At 40.3% G+C, this 19,924-nt stretch overlaps 1 protein-coding gene across 1 annotated transcript; it reads right to left on the reverse strand.

Annotated features, from left to right (window-relative positions):
* Window positions 1-652: 652 nt before the first annotated feature.
* LOC130749375 (uncharacterized) lies at window positions 653-2,446 on the reverse strand. The gene is made up of 2 exons (XM_057602720.1): window positions 2,133-2,446; window positions 653-957 (listed from the first exon to the last, which is right to left on the reverse strand). Exons 1-2 carry the CDS (start codon window positions 2,400-2,402, stop codon window positions 838-840), a joined length of 390 nt encoding a protein of 129 aa, XP_057458703.1. The 5' UTR covers window positions 2,403-2,446; the 3' UTR covers window positions 653-837.
* Between the last annotated feature and the right edge of the window lie 17,478 nt (window positions 2,447-19,924).

The raw sequence follows: 19,924 nt of genomic DNA on the forward strand, positions 1-19,924 counted from the left end.
TTTGGCATGAACAATATTTATTTTAAATTTTGAATCCCGAAATATTCTTAACATGTTTTATGTTTTTATTTTTGGCTTTGAAATCACATGTTTTTCAGCTCTGAAAAATAAATATGTCACCCAAAAAATATTTTCTTTTCTACTTTTGAAAAATTTATTTTAAAATTTTTCTTATTACAAATTTTAAATTCAAAAAGCTGAAAAGAGATTCAAACAAATCATATATAAGTAAATATTATACGGCCTTCATATATTAGCACATATTTTTATCTTTAATCGCATTTTCGCTGATTTTTATTTTTATTTTTATTTTGTATGGCATCATCCCCATACCTATTACTTCTCTCTTCTTTATGATTTTCTTTTTCTAGTAAATCAATGTGAGACTTATCAACACATATTTTAAGTGATATAAGTGGTCTCGATTAAATGATTGAAGATAAAATCTGATACATTATTATAATTTAGAAGATTGAAGATAAAATCTGATACATTATTATAATTTAGAAGACCTAATTCTACCAAAAAAAATTTAGCTTGACTCGTCTTATATATAAGTACTATTTTTACTAGCTATATTTGTAATCAATGTAAAATTTCTAAAAAAAAAAAGAAGAGAAACTAGATGAAATGAGATAGAAAAGAAGTTTAAGTGTGTGTGAATATAATGTATCAAAATCACAAATTTTGTCACCCACCCGCTCAAACTTTTGAGATATATAGTTAACTTATGACATCATCATATTTGAATGTTACCAAATAGTCTAGATTTCAATGAGATGGATGAATAATTCACATAAAACTAATCAACCAAGATAGTTAATTTGCTACCATTGGCTAAGGAACTACGCAAAGATCTCTCTTCTGTTGTTCCGCCGTGCGGTCGCTATCCCTCTCATTATTAAAACTCATCAATTCTTTTCGCCCTTCTTTTTGTCCTGAGGTATTGCCTTTCTCCTACAGGGACAAAACAGACAGGGCAACTAGTTAGTTGAAAAAGCACTAAATTCATTCCCTTCCAATTCCAACATGCATGTGTTTGAAACTGTACACAACTGAAATGATAGGGAACAAGAAACTTCATTTCAGAAGCATAAATGTTTTTGTTCACACACGTGAAGGGAGAAGAGAGATCGATAATAAGAAAAAAAAAAAAATATATTAGATGTGATATATAATATGATAAGAAAATATGACAAAGATAAAGACAAAATCAAATGAAAATAAAGTGAAAAAATATGAGGTATGAATAAATCGATGCGAATAAAAAAACTTTCTCACTTCACTTACACTTGACAAACAAAAAGGAAGTTATACATTTTTTTTGTTTATGTAATTCTTATCCCTTTTCCTTACCTAGTACAACTTTCTCCGGAAAAAGAAAAAAAATCATAAAAAGTACACACACAAGAATACTTTATAACATATATTTTATGTCAAAATCATTTTGATTGAACCTGGGAAAGGTTTACTATTTCTTTTTGTTTTCGGCCTGTCAAACTGTCGGTTGGCATAGGAATCCAAAGATTAGTAAGATACCATTGTTAAGTTACAGAACTAGTAAAATTAGGACAATTCGACTGTGGACCTGTTAAAATATTTGGTTCACTCATCATATTTTTTATGTAATATTTAGTATATGCTTATTTTTCTTTGCACATAATAGAAAAAATAATAAAAGTGTGTGTTTAGATCAGAGTTAGCAAAATTTATTTTAAGTAATTGATTCTACTAAAATTGCATATGATATGGTAAGCGCTTATAAAAAATAATAATATGGTAAGCGTGAGTTGAAATAATGTGAATTTTGTAAGATAATTATATTATATGAATATCAGCTGTAAATTTTTTGAATTAAATGTGTTTATTGCGTAAACAACTATTTGTTCATTTTTCGATGGAGAAAAAAAAAACAATTATTTGTTAGCAAGTATGAAATTGATTCTGTAGAATTGTCGAGCTGATTCTGGTTTAGTATGATGCATCCATCATTTTGAGATAGAATTGATTTTGAATCAAGTAGAATTGATTCTATAAAATTAATTGTGGTTTTCAAACATTCTCAAAGTTAATGATTATTAATAAACTTACACTTACTATAAGAAGAAAAAAAAATAATGTAGGAAAAAAACCTTGGGACTATTGAGACAAGAAGTTGCTGTGTCTTCCAAAGCCTCATCAACCAAAGCTTCTATAATATTCCTCCTCCTCTTGAAACTTGATCTCTTGTCGTTTTCATTCAAAGAAGAAAGCTCCTCAACATGTTCGCCACTAGGAATTTTTTTCTCTACCAAGGAAGTGGCATCAGAGACAATATGGGAGGAGCTAGCAACAACAGATAAAGACATGGAACAATTGTGATTATTATGATGATGGTCATTAAAGAATTCCTCAAAGTACATGGTCCAGCCACTTTCCTCAGTGGAAGTATCACAATTAGAGGATAGAGGAGTGTTCTGGGAATGAACATTGAGGAAAGGTATAGTACCTAAGGGTAGAGAGATTGTGCTAGCGAGAGAGAATAAGAGAGAGAATGCTGGATTTTATGTGTTACTTCATCAAATGAGCAAAAAGTCCCTTACACTTGATAACTACCTCCTATTTATAGAGCTTGGGTACTACCTATTGGGCCAATTGGGCCTCCGAGGTCAAGGCCCACCCAAAGGCCAGGGCCCCGCCTCAGGGCGGGATACATGCTGGGCGTTGCCACTCTAGGGGCTCGCCCAGTCCACTAGTCCACAAGACACCGAGCTCGAGGTACGAGAGCTAAGGGTGTCTTTTAAATGCTTTTACATATGTCCTACAGTACACCAGAATCTGCACTGCCAACATGGCTTAAGAAAAAAGAAGTAAACTATATCGCCAACACGGCGTGAGCAAAAGGAAACTTGCATTTTCAGTTACCCAGTCCACTGACTTGACGAGCAACCCGAGCTGGCAAGTCCACTAGTCCACAAGCGGCGAGAACGATTACTTCGTATTGGCGATAGGTTGGAGCAGGTGTATGATCGCTCGCCGGCGGGAAAGGTGACAGGCATGGGTCATGTGCCGATCATTCAATCATTGACTGGCGGTGACCCCGGCGAGCGACTGAACTTTGTTGTTGGTGTCACCCGTCAGGCGATGGTGTTTGATCCTTATGGTGGCGAGGCTTTTCGCGCTTTCCCTTATTTTAGAACCCTTTCAAATCTCTATCTGCCTCACGTGGCTGCCCCACGTGATGTGTTGGTTACATCAATTTCCCTCTTTCTCCGGAACCGTCACTTCTCCTTTCATAACCGTCCCATCGTGCGCAGTAACTCCCCATTGCACGCGACCCACCTCCCCAAAACCATCATGACTTCCAACCTTCCACACGCGTCCAACACGCGTCACCCCTCCAGCTTCTCCCCTTCTCCTATAAAAACCCTTCTTCCCCACTGTCATCCCTTTCCGAGACCCCTCTTTACTTCCCTAATCGCTTACCAAACTCCCTCTGTCCACTTCCGCTCCGGAGCCGTCGCTTATCACCCTTTCCGCTACCCACTCTTCACATCCTACTCCGGTGAGTCCCACTGTCCTTATCTTTACATCGCACACATACTTATCTTTTCCTTTCTTTCACTTCACTGTCTTCTAAAAATGGCTTCAAACCCTACCTCCCCTAATCACTCTTCTTCCTCCTCCGAAAGCGACCCTGACTCCACCGCTGCCGGCGGCCTCCGTTTAGAGGTTCCGGAGATCCCAGCTCACCGACTAAAAACCTACGCCACTCTGCCCCTTCCAGTCCAAGTAGCCCCCAAACACGAGGCTATAGATCAACCTTCCATCTTCCAAGACAGCGATCCCATTGTGCAATTCGTGAACTCCCTGGGTGGCTTGTCCAATGACGATGAGTTTAACGCCAAACTCAGGATCTGGGTTTGCAGTCCCGGGGATCGCCCCTGGCTTCACAAGCCAGACGGCGACGTAAAGAGATCCCATTTTTTCTTTGCGTACGAATACATGTTTAGCGAGCTTGGAATCAGGCTTCCTTTTTCACCCTTTGTCCAAACCGTCCTCCGCGACATCAACGCGGCTCCCTGTCAACTCCACCCTAATGCCTGGGCTTTCATTCGATGTTTTGAAATCCTAAGCGCCGCTGTCGGCATCGCCCCATCCCCCACCAGTTTCTTCTACCTTTACGACGTCGACCCCAAGTCCATCAAAAACAAAGGATGGATTTCCTTGAAGGCCCGAGCCGGCCGGAAGTGTTTGCATCCTCACAAAAGTAACGCGAAGTCCTCCTTCGCACGAAAGTACTTCCGTGTGGCGGTTCATCCCGCCTACCCAGAGGCATTCACCCTCAGAGACGGGACCGCCCTCTTTCCTCTTTACTGGACGGAGAAGCCCAACGGGATCACCGATCTTTCAGAGGAATCCTTGTCCGCCAACGATAAAGCCTTTCTTAATCTCCTTGCCCCACTTCCCATCCTTGACTGCACAACAGTCCTTGAGGGCGCTGACCTCTCAAGAACTCCCAAATACTTAGGTTGCCCATAGCTCACTTTTATTATTGACATTTCCTTTCTCGACTCCTATGTTGTCACTGATCGTTTTTTTTTATTGTTACAGAAGATATGAATTTCACGAACGCCGAGCTCCTGAAGGCTCGCGAGAGGAGAATGGCTCGCTTCTCCCCAAAATTCAACACTGAGGGCGACGCGAAAAAACGGGGCGGTGCTGAGAACCAAGCCGAGAACACCAAAGCTCCCAAGAGGAGAAGATTGGCCAAAGCCTCCTCCGGCGCCGGCACATCCAACCCTGGCGCTCAGCCCACCACTGCTGCTACGCCTAAAGGCAGAAATGTCGCTGAAGCCTCCGTCGCCGCAGCTACCGAGCCAACCGCCGCACCAGCTTCTACTCCTGCCTCCGCCGGTGCGACCGCTGCTGTTGCCGCTGAGTCCTCTGTTAACGCCACAAAAGCTGCTGCGTCTTCCGACACTCCTATTGGAGAGAAGGAAAAAGAAAATGAAACCCCAAAGTCTCCCCCTCGCCAAGATGCGCCTCCTAGCCCGTCCTCAACACATGATGCGGGCTCCATGCCTTCCCCGCCTCATCAAGGGGAACAATCCTGTCCTGGCGCTGCCACTACCTCTGAAGCGGCTCAAATTGAACAAGCCCCTGCTCCCGAGGTTGGTTCTTCAAGCTATTATAATATGCTCCCCAACGCCATTGAACCCTCAGAATTCTTACTTGCTGGTCTCAACCGTGACGTCATAGAAAAAGAAGTTTTGAGTCGGGGCCTGAATGACACCAAGGAGGAGACTCTTGCTTGCCTCCTACGCGCTGGGTGCATCTTTGCTCACACGTTTGAGAAGTTCAATGCCGCCAACGTTGAAGCTGAGCGGTTGAAGGCCGAAAGTGCTAAGCATCAAGAAGCCGCCGCTGCTTGGGAAAAGCGTTTCGACAAACTGGCGACGCAGGCAGGAAAAGACAAAGTCTATGCCGACAAGATGATTGGCACAGCGGGGATTAAAATCGGCGAGCTGGAGGATCAGCTGGCGCTGATGAAGGAAGAAGCAGATGAGCTGGATGCAAGCCTTCAAGCTTGCAAGAAGGAAAAAGAGCAAGCTGAGAAGGACTTGATTGCCCGAGGCGAGGCGCTGATTGCTAAGGAGTCAGAGCTTGCCATACTGTGCGCTGAGCTGGAGTTAGTGAAAAAGGCGTTGGCAGAGCAAGAGAAAAAGTCTGCGGAGTCCTTGGCCTTGGCGAAATCTGACATGGAGGCGGTGATGCAGGCTACGTCCGAGGAGATCAAGAAAGCGACCGAAACTCATGCCGAGGCCCTCGCCACGAAAGATGCTGAAATTGCTTCCCAACTAGCAAAGATCAAAAGTCTAGAGGACGAGCTGGCGACGGAGAAGGCCAAAGCCATTGAGGCGAGGGAACAAGCCGCTGACATCGCCCTTGACAACCGCGAGCGCGGTTTCTACCTCGCCAAAGACCAGGCCCAACATTTGTACCCGAACTTTGACTTTAGCGCCATGGGAGTAATGAAAGAGATAACCGCCGCAGGACTGGTTGGTCCCGACGATCCTCCCCTGATTGACCAAAACCTCTGGACAGCGACTGAAGAAGAAGAGGAAGAAGAAGAACAGGAGAAAGAAAACAATGAATAATGTAATTTTTAACATTACTTTTATCTTTTACTGTCACCTTGTAGTGTACTTTTCCGCCATTCGTCTATGTTTAAGCAACCCTTCGCCATAGCTTTTATATCGCCGTTGGATATTTTGTAAATCATGTTGGAATGCTTCCGCCGTACATTTTTTAGTCGCCGCCGCATCGTCATCACCATCTTGCTTTAGCCTTGTAAGAAATTAGTTTGACTTGCTCGCCATTCTCAGCGTAAGGCCGCCACCATTTTGCGGTAGGTCGCTACCCTCATTTTTGGCGGTAGGTCGCAACCCTCTTGCGGTAGGTCGCGACCCTCTTGCGGTAGGTCGCCACCATTTTGCGGTAGGTCGCTACCCTCATTTTTGGCGGTAGGTCGCGACCCTTTAGCGGTAGGTCGCCATCCTCTTGCGGTAGGTCGCGACCCTCTTGCGGTAGGTCGCCACCCTTAGCGTGAGGTCGCCACCCTTTTGGCGACTTTTGTGTGTCTAAACTGAGTCTTACAGGTCGCCACCCATAGCGTTTGGTCGCCACCCTTTGGCATGAGGTCACCACCCTAGCGGTAGGTCGCCACCCTTGGTGTGATCGTCCCATTTCGGGACTCAAAGTGCTTTGGGTTCCAATGGCCAGTTGGATTACCAAAGCGGTGCTCAGTAGAATGGGTAATTTGTACCCCACACATCGCCAATGAATCCGGTTGTTACGTGGGCTTTTCCGGGGCTAATTTAGTTCATCGTGAAACTTGTTTCACTTTGTAACTAAATCGCGCCATCAGGAGCTTGTCCCACCCAATAACAAACCGCTTATGGAAGAGTCTTCCAAGTTTCACAAAACTTTGATGGTGTGCCTCAATTCACGCACTCTTTCTCTTTGATCCGATTTGCTCCTCTCTGTCTGAATCAAAACCAGTGAAGACAATATAACTTCTAATACCAACTTCAAAATAAGAAAATTAGGAAATACAACAACTGAGAAGGGAATCAAATGAAAGATGGAGGAAAAGTTTGAAGGAATTGGAAAATTTGTTGGCCAGCGATCTTAACCATAGCAACGCTTTACTCGCCAAACTTCCATGGCCAAAACAAAACGTGCCCACCAGAATTCCGCCGCCGGAGTAAAACGTGCTTGATTCCAACGCCAACGACATTCTCTCGCCGTCGAACTCCATCGCCAACAACACTAGCTCGCCGCCTACCTTCAAAACGTGCTCGCCAAAACCAACACGTGCTCGCCAAAGCAAACGTGCTCGCCAAAGCAAAAACGTGCCCGCCAGAATTCCAACGTCTCGGGATTGGCTCTGCTCCTCATGTATTGTGCTCTGGACAGATTCCTCGCCTTTGTTCTTTTCTTCGTCATTACCGATCTGCTCTCCCTTGCCTACATGCTTCCTCGATCTGAAACTCCTCCTTTTATCGCTGCTTGGGCGACGTGTCGCCCTTTTCCAACTTCGCGCGCTTTCTTTTGAAAGCGTCGTCCTCCTCATCAAGAATATAAGTGCTGGCGCGAGCACGCATCTCCTCCATCGAACGCGCCGGCTTACGTGTCAATTTGCTGTTCAACCCTCCCGGTAGCAAACCGTTTTTAAATGCTAAAGCACAAGCTCGAGGCTCCTCGTCCTCAACCTTGACCGACGCTGCGCTGTACCTTGCCATGTACTCTTTCAGTGATTCTTCTTCTTGCTGGCGAATATTACATAGGTCGTTGATCGTCACCGGCTGATTCTTATTCGCCGAGAATTGCACTAGAAACTTGGATGAGAAGTCTCTGAAATTTGAAATCGATCCGCGCGGCAAAGTTGTGAACCACGCCATCGCCGTCGATTTGAACGTCGATGGAAACATCCTGCACTTCACCGCATCTGACGCCGCAATTATCACCATCTTCGTATTAAAATACAGAAGATGATCCTTCGGATCGGAATCTCCGCTGTAAGAATCCAGAACTAACGTTTTCGTGTTATCCGGAATCGCCACACTCTCGACATCTTCCGAGAACGGACGGAACTCAGCCACGGAATCTGCTTCTCTGCTTCCATCATCTCGCTGCTCGCGACGGTAGAAATCTAACTTAGCCTGTAGACGCTCATTACGCTGCTGGATGTTGCCAACGCTGCGCATCAAACGGCGCCATTGCTCCTGTGTCACCGCCGGTTGTTGTTCCGGAGAATCCAGGACCACACGATGAGGCCGCCGTGAATGATGTTGCCTCCTGCGTCGAGTCTCCATCCAAACCAGAAACGATGCAAACTCGATCGGAAAACCAATCACTAGTCACAGAATCAAAATCAGAAAACCAGAGAATTGCCTAATCACAATCAGAGGTAACTTCATGCACAATCAATCCACGTGAATGGGAGTAGAAAGTTTACGGTTCCCCACAGACGGCGCCAAATGTTCTGGGAATGAACATTGAGGAAAGGTATAGTACCTAAGGGTAGAGAGATTGTGCTAGCGAGAGAGAATAAGAGAGAGAATGCTGGATTTTATGTGTTACTTCATCAAATGAGCAAAAAGTCCCTTACACTTGATAACTACCTCCTATTTATAGAGCTTGGGTACTACCTATTGGGCCAATTGGGCCTCCGAGGTCAAGGCCCACCCAAAGGCCAGGGCCCCGCCTCAGGGCGGGATACATGCTGGGCGTTGCCACTCTAGGGGCTCGCCCAGTCCAAGGAGCTTTGCTTAAGGAACTCATATTTGAGGCTGTAACTGTTCAATGAGAGAGCTAAGAAGAGAAGATGAAGAATGATGTGATTAGTGGGGTTCGGTGACCAGCTCTAAAGAGGCAAGTTTCCAAAATAATACATATATAGTTGAAGAAATTCTTTGGTAGCATTATTTATTATTTATTATATACAATTAGAAGAAGGGTCCATCGGCCGGGCAGCATTGATAACTAGAAATTAGGTTGTGTAAACCATATCAAAATCATCTGTTCTCAAAGGAAAATATTTTCTTCACACCTCATCTTGAGGTGGAAGGAGGTGAAGGAGGAGAGAGATAGGAAGAAAAGAAAAGGTAAGAGAGAGAAAATATTAGATGTGATAGATGATAAGAGGAGAGAGGTAGAAATAAAAATAGATAAAATGAAGTGTTTAAAAGATGAGGTGTGTATATATCATTACTCGTTCTCAAATGGTGTTTTCAGTCCAAACAATGAGATTATATTATAATTAGGTTAAATTCATGTCCATAAGCTTTTTAATTGACTTTACATAATTTCATTAATTTAGACAAAAAAAATTATATACTATTTGAAACAAGCATCTTAATCCGTCTTAGGGTGATTTATCTTCACCCTAATTGACCAATAATATCATTTATTTATTTTTTAATTTTTGATAACAAAAGTTATATATATATATATATAAAAGGTCGATAGTACAAATAGTCATCTAGTGCTACAGAGCAGATATTAAAACTGCTACCCAGTGATCATGAGAACAAACTCAGATAAAAAGCGTACGAGGCAGACATCCGTCGGGGACCCAAATTGTGACAAAAGTCACACAACCCAACAAAAACGGAGCCACATCTCGGCACTAGAAAAGAAACAACGCACGAACTATCGACCATAAGCACCTCAGAACTAAGCCCAAGAGATCAAATCACCACCGAAGGCTCAAGCTGCATCATGACCACCAACCTAGTATGCATCGAGACTTCAGAATAACTCAACCGCACAACACCTCAAAAGCAGGTCAGAAGAAGCTCCTCAACTGCCGCCGGCATCAAAGTTGCAAAACGGTGAAGGATAAAACATCAATAAACACTCTGAAAGGTTCAAATCTGAGAAAGGACGCCGAAATCAACAGATTTGAGGAGCCACGAGCAGTGTTCTGAAAAACAGGGTGGAACTCCGAGCGAGGGAAAACAGGGGCGCCGCCGTCGCACTACACGGCCACCACAGACTCGTATCTGGCCTCAACAGGCTAGCACAGATCAAGGCAAGCAACGAGGCTCACCAACGACGACATGTTTGCAAGGCGCACTACCGACGGAGGCGCCAAAGGCGAGGCTCCGAACCGAACCGAACCGAACCAAAACCACAACGCAGCAAAACGACCTCTGATTTGAACACAACAGTGGCTTTCACACCAAGGGGGAAGGAGGAGGACGCCGCCGCATACAAGGCCACCACGCTCCCAGATCTGGCCTCAGCGGGCTATCACAAATCAGGCAAGCCAAAGACTTACCGGCGACACTCGCTACAGAGAAGAGCAGCGATGTCGCCTACGGCGAGGGGGAGGCCGAGCAAGCGTCAGAACGCCTACACCATCAGGAGCTCGAAAAGACTGAGGATCCCAGATCCGCCGCCGAGAACCCGGAACTGCACAGCCAGCCCAGAACCATCGTCGCCGACCTCTGACGGCACACCAAAGCCCAGATCCCGATCAACCAGACCCGTTGCAACGCACGACCACCCATCCAGACCCTGCGAGCCAGAAGGGGGCGGCGCACCGAGGAGGAAAGCGGAAGCAAGAACGAGCTGCGCACAGACCGAGCGGACGAAACCGGATCCGATTTATTAGCACACAGGAAGAAAATAGAGCATGAAACAAGAGAAATAGCAGAGAGAACAAAGTTGAATGCAAAAACAGGAGAAGGAGAAAATGGCCACGAGAAGAAGAAAGAAACGCCGGGAAACAGGAGTGGGAGGCGCCACCTCCGTGTAGGAGGGGAGGCGGCGCCGCCGCTGATGGCTAGGAAAGGCAAACCCTAGCAGAGGGGTTTTACACGAGCGCTCTTCTCAGCTAGTACCTTAAGTCAGGTTAAGGCGTGGTACCTAAAATGATATAAATTAATAGAAAAAATATAATTTGAACTTAGAGGGAGAGGAATGATGAAGATTTGCAAGGTTCAACATAGGTGGGGCATGGAGGAAGAGAGTCGTGACAAGAAAGGAACTTAAGTGATCTCTTAGAGCTGCAAATTGAACTTAAAACCCTAATTTTTCAATCGTGCATTGAATAACATAAACAAACTTAAGAACAATATGTTATTAGTTTATTAAGTCGTTGAACTTAAATTTTAAAAAATTGAAACAATAAATCATCCATTTCTTTTCAAGAAAAATAACAAAATTATAGTACATGAGGTACCACACCAAAAAAAAATTATGGGTACCACAAAATTCACTTTTTTTAATATTTTTCTTAAATTTCATTAAAAATAACAAAACACTAGCTAAAACATGAACTGTATTGCGTGAGTATATTACTACTTTTGTTTCTAATTAACTATTTGGAGAGAAAAAAAACTCAAATATTAAGGAGTGCAAATAATTACGTTAACTTTAGAGAAGTGTTATTTTTTTTCTTCCTATATACTCTCTAAAATGTATTTTTATCTTTCTTCATTTATTTTTTCTCATAAAGGCATTACTTGGAAAATTATAATTTAATATTCTCTTAAAATGCTAAGGAGACAAATAAATAAGAACAATTAGTTTCTTCTAAGTTTACAGTTAAAAAGGAAATGAAATAGTACTAATTATGTTTTATTAGTTTTATCAGTATAAATTGAGGTTGACTAAATAACCCATGGAAGTTATTTAATCGGTTAATTTCACTTAAATTTACCAATAGAATTATTTTTAAATAAAATAAAAAATAAAAAATGAAAATTTTATTCTATTTATTTTAAATGTGATTGGTCAACCGATGATCATGGGTTACTTAACTCAAACTATTCTACATACCAATACATCATGTTGTGATTTAAAATTAATAATTCGTTATTATAGGGATAAAATATATTTAACCCTTAAAATTATGACTCTACAATTCAAACCCTTGACATGGAGGTACTGATCCGTTGAAAAAGATCAATGTTATATCGTTAGAATATTGGGTTTGTGTTATTGACTTATGAAGGTAACCAACAATCGTTTTGAAATGTATTAAAAATTTAAAATAGTTGAAAACCCCGGCGTTTGTTGTTGTCCACTTCTTTTTTTTTGAAAGTGGATAATATATTAAAACTTAAAGCGCCATAGAGGCTAAAACATCTGAAGACACCAAAAGGTCAATATATGCCACAGTTTCTTAGCGGCATCTTCCATCTTCCATCTGAAAACACTCATTTGCACAAAGTTTCTTAGCGGCATCTTCCATCTTCAGCCTCAATATATACTCAAAGGATTAGGGTTGTATCTGTTGCATGGAATGCTACCGTTAGAGGGAAAATCTGTAACTTTCAGATTCTGCTATGGCTGAACGTCTTAGGTAAGGTCGTCAGGATAGTACAATTGCTTTTGTACTAGGATATCGACGTGACCCTTATCCTAATTGACTTCTAATCATGTGACTCTTCATTTTGGAACTTGTGAAGCTTGTTGATCAGAGTCAGAGGGAAGCTAGGATCTTCTGAGCTTCATATCTTCTGCTTCTGGACCTCAGAGCTGGAAGTACTTGAACTTCAGAGCCAGCTTACTCTTGAACTTCAGAATCTTCACTTCTTTGTTTCTGGACCTTCAGAACTTCTGGACCTTCAGAGCCTCTGGGCCTTCAGAGCTTCTGGACCTTCTGAACTTTTGGTCTTCAGAACTTTAAGTGATCTGAATCCACATCGGAGCTTGTCATCTTCAGAACTTCTAAAGCATATACTACTGTTCAAAAGAACATAGTGAGTGCGAAAGCGTTGCGTTGACTACTCTTTGGGCTTAATCCTTCTGATATGTGTGAGTATTGACCAGAGTTAGAGCCTGTCATTTAAACACTCAGAAAACAACGTTAGAGTACCATAATTGTTCATACACAAAAGTTAACATGTAATCATCAAAACATAGAGTTGTACTACATGACCAAATCTTGGTCTTACACGCCCAATGTCACCCTAGTAGTGCCGCTGCAGCCAACTCGTGGTGGATCTCATAGCGGTCGGAAACAACCTCAAGGGAGCGGCGAGGATGAAGTCGCTAAGGAGGAGAGGTGAGAAGACGATGGGTTGCGCAGGAACGAGCTGAGTTTCCTCTCCTTCACCATTTCACTATGTTTATCGATGGGATCTCCGATGTGGTCGACTATTCTCAAATTAGAGAGTTGTTTGCCCATATTGGAAGGGTTGGGAAGATGTTTGTGCAACGACATCGCAAGGTTGGGAGGAGATTCTGTTTTGGGTTCGTCCGTTTTCTTTCCAGGACATACACTGAGACGACACTGGAACGTCTCAATGGGGAGAAGCTTAGTGGAGTTCATATTTCAATGATGGTGGCCAGATCCCGCTGAGGAGTGGTTTCTTCTACAATCTTGGGCACTGGTAGTCTGGGTTCAAAAAAGAAAAGGCAGATGGTTTGATTTCTGATTCTCAGTCGTGTATGTCCAAGGAGGTTGGTGCCTTGCCTGCTCCCTCTTCTTGGCATGATATTGTGGTGGGCAAGGTAAGGGGGAAGCTTCTTCCGTCAGCAGAAGAGAGCACGTTCACAGGGTTGGGGCAGTTTTGGGCCCCGATGGATGGATGTTGTACTGATCTTGTGTCTCTCGAAGGGGCAATTTTGCGCCCCAGTGCGGTTCTCTCCAAACGGCGTGGGAAACCAAAGAAGGTTAAGAAAGGGCTTAGGGCTTGCGTTCTTCCCGTCGAGTCGGGGAAAGGGGTTGTCAGGGGTCGTTGTCCCTTTGATAAGCCACCTCGTCTCGGGAGTGGCCTAGGAAGGAGAAGCATATGGTTGTTGGTATGGAGGTTGAGGGTTCTTCATCACTAAGCCAAGACGAGGTGGACTCGTGCAACCAACTGACGGTTTTTTAGCCCCAAGGGCCCAAGAGTCCCCCGGGTGTTATCATGAGAGCGAGAACAACGTTGATCATGGGAAAACGACTAGAATTGTCTTATGTCTGCTCGGATGAGGAGGCCCTTTAAGGCATAACCGCCCAAATTGATGTCTGCTTTCTTTGCTTGGCCTTGTTGGTTGACTTGGTGTGTTTTCTCTTGGGTCTTTTTCTTCTTCTAGAGTGTTGTTCTTTATTGCTAGGTGATTAGTTTTTTTTTTTGCGCCTATCACCTTCTTACCCGATGTATTCTTCTATGCTTTGTTCCCAAAGCTTTTATCTAATACATATTTTTGCTTTGAAAAAAAAAACATATTATGTTAATTTGAGTTCTCTGCATTGAGGTTTATAGTTGCAATTTTGGTTGTAGAGGAGCTGATTTACCATATACCTGATTGTAAACATTGATGCTCAGTTGAAGGAATATTGCCCCAGAGATTTTATTTTATTTTATAATCATATCTTTATCCTTAAAAAAACAAATTTATATTTATTTATTTAATAATTTGAAAAATGATTAAGTCAATTTGACATATTTGAAATCAAGTACTACATTCGTCCCTAATTAACGAGAGAAAAAAGCACACATATTTTACCTTCTAGAATGTATTTTATTTATCCTCATGAATTATTCTCACAAGGGCATTACTTGGAAAAACATCATTGAAAGCTTTCTTGAAATGCTAATAATAAGGGGACAAATATATGTATACGTTTTTTCTTCTAAGTGAATAGTTAATACAGAACATATGTAGTAATAAGTTTTTTTTTGGTAAACATGTAGTAATAAGTTTTAAATATAAGTTATAATAACATTTTTTTATACGAAATAATTTTAACTTCAAAATTATAATAATTTATAATTCTAATATCGTAAAATATTATTTAGTAAATTTAAATTTATTCAAATATTTTTTATAATTATTTTTCTTTGCTATGCTTCCTGAGATTATTTTTACTTCCATATAATAGATCAAAAAGCATATTTAATTTTTTTTTTCACATAATACACACATTCAATATAGTTCATACCTTCAACTTGATTGCTATGCCATTTGAAAGAGTTTCGTCGTTGAATAAATCTCTGCTTAAGTATTTGTCTGCTTTTTAATGGTTTATTGCAACACATTCATAAATATGTCAAACGATCATCATTTATGTAAGACCTAGAATTTCATGAATAAATTATTATTTATTTTCTGATTTAGGCTTTAAGTTTATGTTAGCGTAAAAATGTTTGTAAGGAATATTCATAAATCATTAGATATGCAGTTATATTTCAAATGATGAATTTTGGAACGGTACCCGGTACTTATAAATTTGGTTAGGTTTCAAAATATACGAAAAACATTCCCTCGTTGCAAAAGCATCAAATAAGTCATGATTCTTAATCAGAGCGGGAATGACACTTTTATATGATCTTTATGACGATGTATGTTTGATTTCGTGAATTTTGACTATAATGTTGATAGGTTTTATTTTCAGAGCCTAGGGAAGTTTTTTTCACCTTTGCTGAAGTTTTGTAGAGGACTTTCGGGTGATAAACGAACATGTGTCTCAGACGAGTTGCGTTGACTTTGAGTCAATCAAGTTGACATTAAAATTTAGAGTCGGCCCGACCAAGAGGCCAACTCTACGAGTTAGATTCGACCATTTTAACATTAAATCAACTATAATGTCACTTTTGGGCCTTTTAGCTTCGGTTTCTGATTGATGCCATTTTGCATTTTTATAGTGTTTTGTCACCGCTGTCAATAGTGCTTAAAAAAAGAGTGATGGGTTATTTTGTAGGTTTTCACATCATGTCCTAGAATAATGGTCGGTCACGAAAAGGCTATAAGCCTAAGTGGTACCCAAAATATGGATGACTAGTATAAGTCATTTGAATTTGAGACAATATTTTTCCTTGATTAGTTTGGATATAAGTTTATAGGGATAAACAAACAAGTAATTAGTGGTTGAGCAGCATTAATGTTATGACATGCATGGAGCATCGAGTTGAGGCCACTACATAGTGGGTTCCCGACTAACATGACTTCTAAAAGAATTGTTTCTAAATTTAGCTCAAATACCTTTGTATTTTTCTTTTCAAAATGTAATCTAATCAGGGATTCTGGTCATAGTTAGAGGGATGGCTCTTTCAGAACATAATTATCATATGCCAAGATTGAATATACGGATGAAATGGCACATGGGATGCCAAGCTACCCGTTGCGTTTGACATGCCATGCCAGCATGTGAAGCCTCGAGTTACCAATATTTACAAACTAAAAATAAACCTTGCATGAACAAGCTTAACATAAGCACGTTTAATACCTCTGAAGCTTTGCACAAACACATTTTACCCCTACAGCTGGTGAAAAGTGAAATATGATAAAAAAAAATACTATAACATCACTTTTTTTTGCATTCTTCTTTTTACTTCCAATATGCTGGGATCTTTATAGATTTTAACCAATCAAAATAGTGTTAAAAAAAGTGTTAGAAGAATTGTTGCACTTGCTAGAGCACTCGATCATATGAAAATAGGTGTTGTCTAAGCTGAACTATCACTTAGGTCTTTCAAAATTGGTGAAAGATATTTCATTCTTTTTTTAATCCATTGGGAATTGTTAGATAACAATAGTTTGCCTGAGAGTTCATAAAGGTCTTCTCCTCAAATGTCTAATGTCTAAGCTGAACTATCTTTATGAAGAGTTTTTCTCATCTATTCAATCACCAATATCTCTAGAATACAATGCTTAATTATTTTTGGAAGTTTTACTAACTTAAATGTCTTATGATTTTGGGTGAAAAATATAGTATCCTTCACTAATCTAGTTTGTTCGTTGTCCAATATAGTGCATACATACCCATGCCCCTTCATAACACAACAGATGAGAGGCTCCATGATGACACAACATGAAGTGATTGTAAGAATTTCACTCAAACATGTTCTGACGATGAAAATTGACGTTAGGGAACATTAGAAGTGATTTTGTAGATGAGCAACATTAAACCAATCATACTAATAAAACTAGCAATTGAATTTGAACTTTTGGAACAAAGGGATGTTAGTAACAGTCTCATTTTTCAGCGAAAATGGTGGGTTAATTAACTAAATCACATTAGATATACTTTGTTGTACTCATACAGTGATTTGACATATACTTGAAAGCATAACTAATGGGTTCAATATGAACATAACATGGGTTATGATGAGAAATGAAATGAGTCATTCGCTTGGAAAATCACTTTCCCAAGAAGCAAACAGAGCTTTAAATGCAGCTTAAGAGGGATCACTTTCACTCTACCATTTTCCTTTGTCTTCCATAGGAAAATCTAGGTCCACACAAGATGATTCACAATATTATATCAGTATTTATGGAATGCCCATGATACCAAACTGTCTATAACAAGGTGCTGCAGTCATTCATACATCCATATTTTCACTTTTGCATCTGCATTTTTACCTCTTGGTCCCTTACTCATATTAATGTGTTCATCTTATACATATTCATTTGTGCTAGAGACCAATTGTTCTGTACCATTGGTTTTTTCCCAAAAATACAGCAGAATTGGCAGGTTGCCATGTTGAGTTACCCCACTATAGAGCCTATGTGACTACTATTCCACTCATCCTTTATTTGCAGGGCATTCATTTGTCCTTATTCATCCCAAATTACACTCACCCAATACAACAGTACATAAAATATCAGAACCAATTAGAATGTTTATACATGTACTACTAGTATATGTAATTGATTCAAATGGTACATACTTAGCTTGGTTTCCCTTAAGTATGATCTCGGATTCAAGTATTGACTATGGAAAAAACCTTGTAGGGAGAGCTAGCCCCATCAGATTGTGGATGTTCCTACTTCGAACTAGATTGTTTTCTGTTAAGAATACAACAAGTATAATTAGAAAATAAGATACAATTTATGCATGTTATCTAGGAGATATATGATTTGATTGTGGCGAGTTATGTACTTTTTGGGATTTTAAGAAGGTGATTGAAGAAGAATTAAGCTATAGCTCTATGTTATTATATATAATTTTACATGTTAAATTGCATTCATATATGTGTAATAACAATCGTTTTTGTTATGAATTATTTCAAGCTTTGAGCCCCATGAATTAATTCGGCATGTTTCATCTTGTGAAGATATTTGGCATATGCTAAATGAGACATGAGTAAGCCATTGGATTCATGCAATTAAGACCTTCACTTTCAGTCATCATGACCTTCAAGGAGTACGATGGGAGTCACTGATTGCGTATCTACTTTTTCTTGTCTTGCTCTTCTTGGACGGATTCAAAGTCCCACCTCGGCCACAACTTATAAACTATCTAGTTAGCAAAACTATAAGGTTCATTCTGGTTCTTCTCTGTAACCATTCCCCATATGCACCCAACTCCTAGTTGTTAGAATTAATGCTATGTTTATGATGGGGTCTACCTTCACCTAGATCGATGAATCTATTTCTTGATGCTCTTTTTTGAAAGCATCATAACTTGTGTCTTGTTTTGATACACAAAGAAAGATAACAGAATAGAATCATATGTTAATGACTTCAACTTTTAATTTAGAATAGGATATTATATATGTTAGTTCTACAAATAGAACGAATAGTTTTAAAACTCGGCTCGGACCGGCCGGTCTGACCGGTTGAACCGGGACTCGGTCACCTGGCCGGTCCGAGCCTCCTAACGGATCGGTCATGCAGTCAAACCGGTGGGAACCGGTACGGCTCGGCCGGTTTTTAATTGAACCGGTGACTCGGCCGGTTTTTAATTGAACCGGTGAGTCACCAGTTTTTTTTTTTGCAACATCTGTTTATTCTTTAAAAATATTAAAAAGGGAACCTGGCCAGGATTCGAGCTCGTTCCTTGGAGGAAGAAAGCAAGGAAATCCACCACTAGGCTAGGCAACTGGTTTGGTATAATTATTACAATTAATTATATATAAAATAAAAAATGAATAAATTAGTAGCAATAACAGTATAACAAAATCTCTTTTACGAAAAGAAAAACAGTATAAAATCTTTTGACAAATATAGATAAGTATTGTTTATCATAAAACTAAAATCACAATTCCAAAAGTGACAATATTTACTTGTGTCATTTATTTTAATGTAAATATTTAATAACTATCATTTAAAATAAATTATTTGTATGCTTTTTACTATTATTAAAAAATGTAGAACCTATTTTTAATTGATATTTTAAACTTATATGTAATATTTTGTTGTAGTTAAATATTTCTTGTTGGTATTTTAATTAGGTACTTGTGTGATGGTAATGATTTTAAATTTAGAGTATGGAGTTAATAATTAGTCTTAGCTAGTATATTATTAATTTTTAATTTTTAATTTTTTTTAAATACACCGAGTCAAGCAATCGAACCAGTGACCCACTGGTTCGACCAGTGACTCAATGACTCGGTGCCCCGACCGAGTCGATGACCGAGCCGAGTTTTAAAACACTGATGAACACTTCTAATTTGTGTGTGATGGATAATAGACTGAATGCTCTCGTGGAAATAGCAATGTCCACAACAGAGTAGGCAGGAATGGCAGGAGGGTGTAACTGCAAAATGTACTGTGACGCTAAAGTTATTTACTAGATCAGAGAAAGAATCTCAAATTCTTAAAAGCATATTCAAGTAGCAAAATGAGAAGTGTTTTTAGAAATGAGTCAAACTTGTATTTATATGTATTCTAAGACACGTAATTGAGGCATTGGGCCTTAATGAAGTCTTTGTGATTATTCAGCAAATGTGATGACATTGTTATGCTTGACTGACTTTAGGAGGAGATGTTTATCGCTTTGGTTGTCATGGCTGACAAACATGATGTTCACTTGATTGTGAAATCTTCAAATTATTCGGAATAATATTGAGCCTTGTGGTCATTTGGGCCTGAACATATCAAGTTTGTGAATGTTATTTTTGCTTAACACAATGGAGCCAAAATCACAACCCTATTCACTTAGACATTTGCATAAAACTTTAATGCATTCACACTCTATTTTTTATCTACC

The sequence above is a fragment of the Lotus japonicus genome, chromosome 3, assembly GCF_012489685.1.
Source record: "Lotus japonicus ecotype B-129 chromosome 3, LjGifu_v1.2".
Classification (NCBI taxonomy): Eukaryota; Viridiplantae; Streptophyta; class Magnoliopsida; order Fabales; family Fabaceae; genus Lotus; species Lotus japonicus.

Bases quoted from the DNA above. Each gene is read 5' to 3' on its own strand.
- LOC130749375 (XM_057602720.1), bottom strand. From the start codon at position 2,402: ATGTACTTTGAGGAATTCTTTAATGACCATCATCATAATAATCACAAT. The intron at 958-2,132 runs GTTTTTTTCCTA...TTGTCCCTGTAG, and splicing joins CTTGTCTCAATAGTCCCAAG to GAGAAAGGCAATACCTCAGG.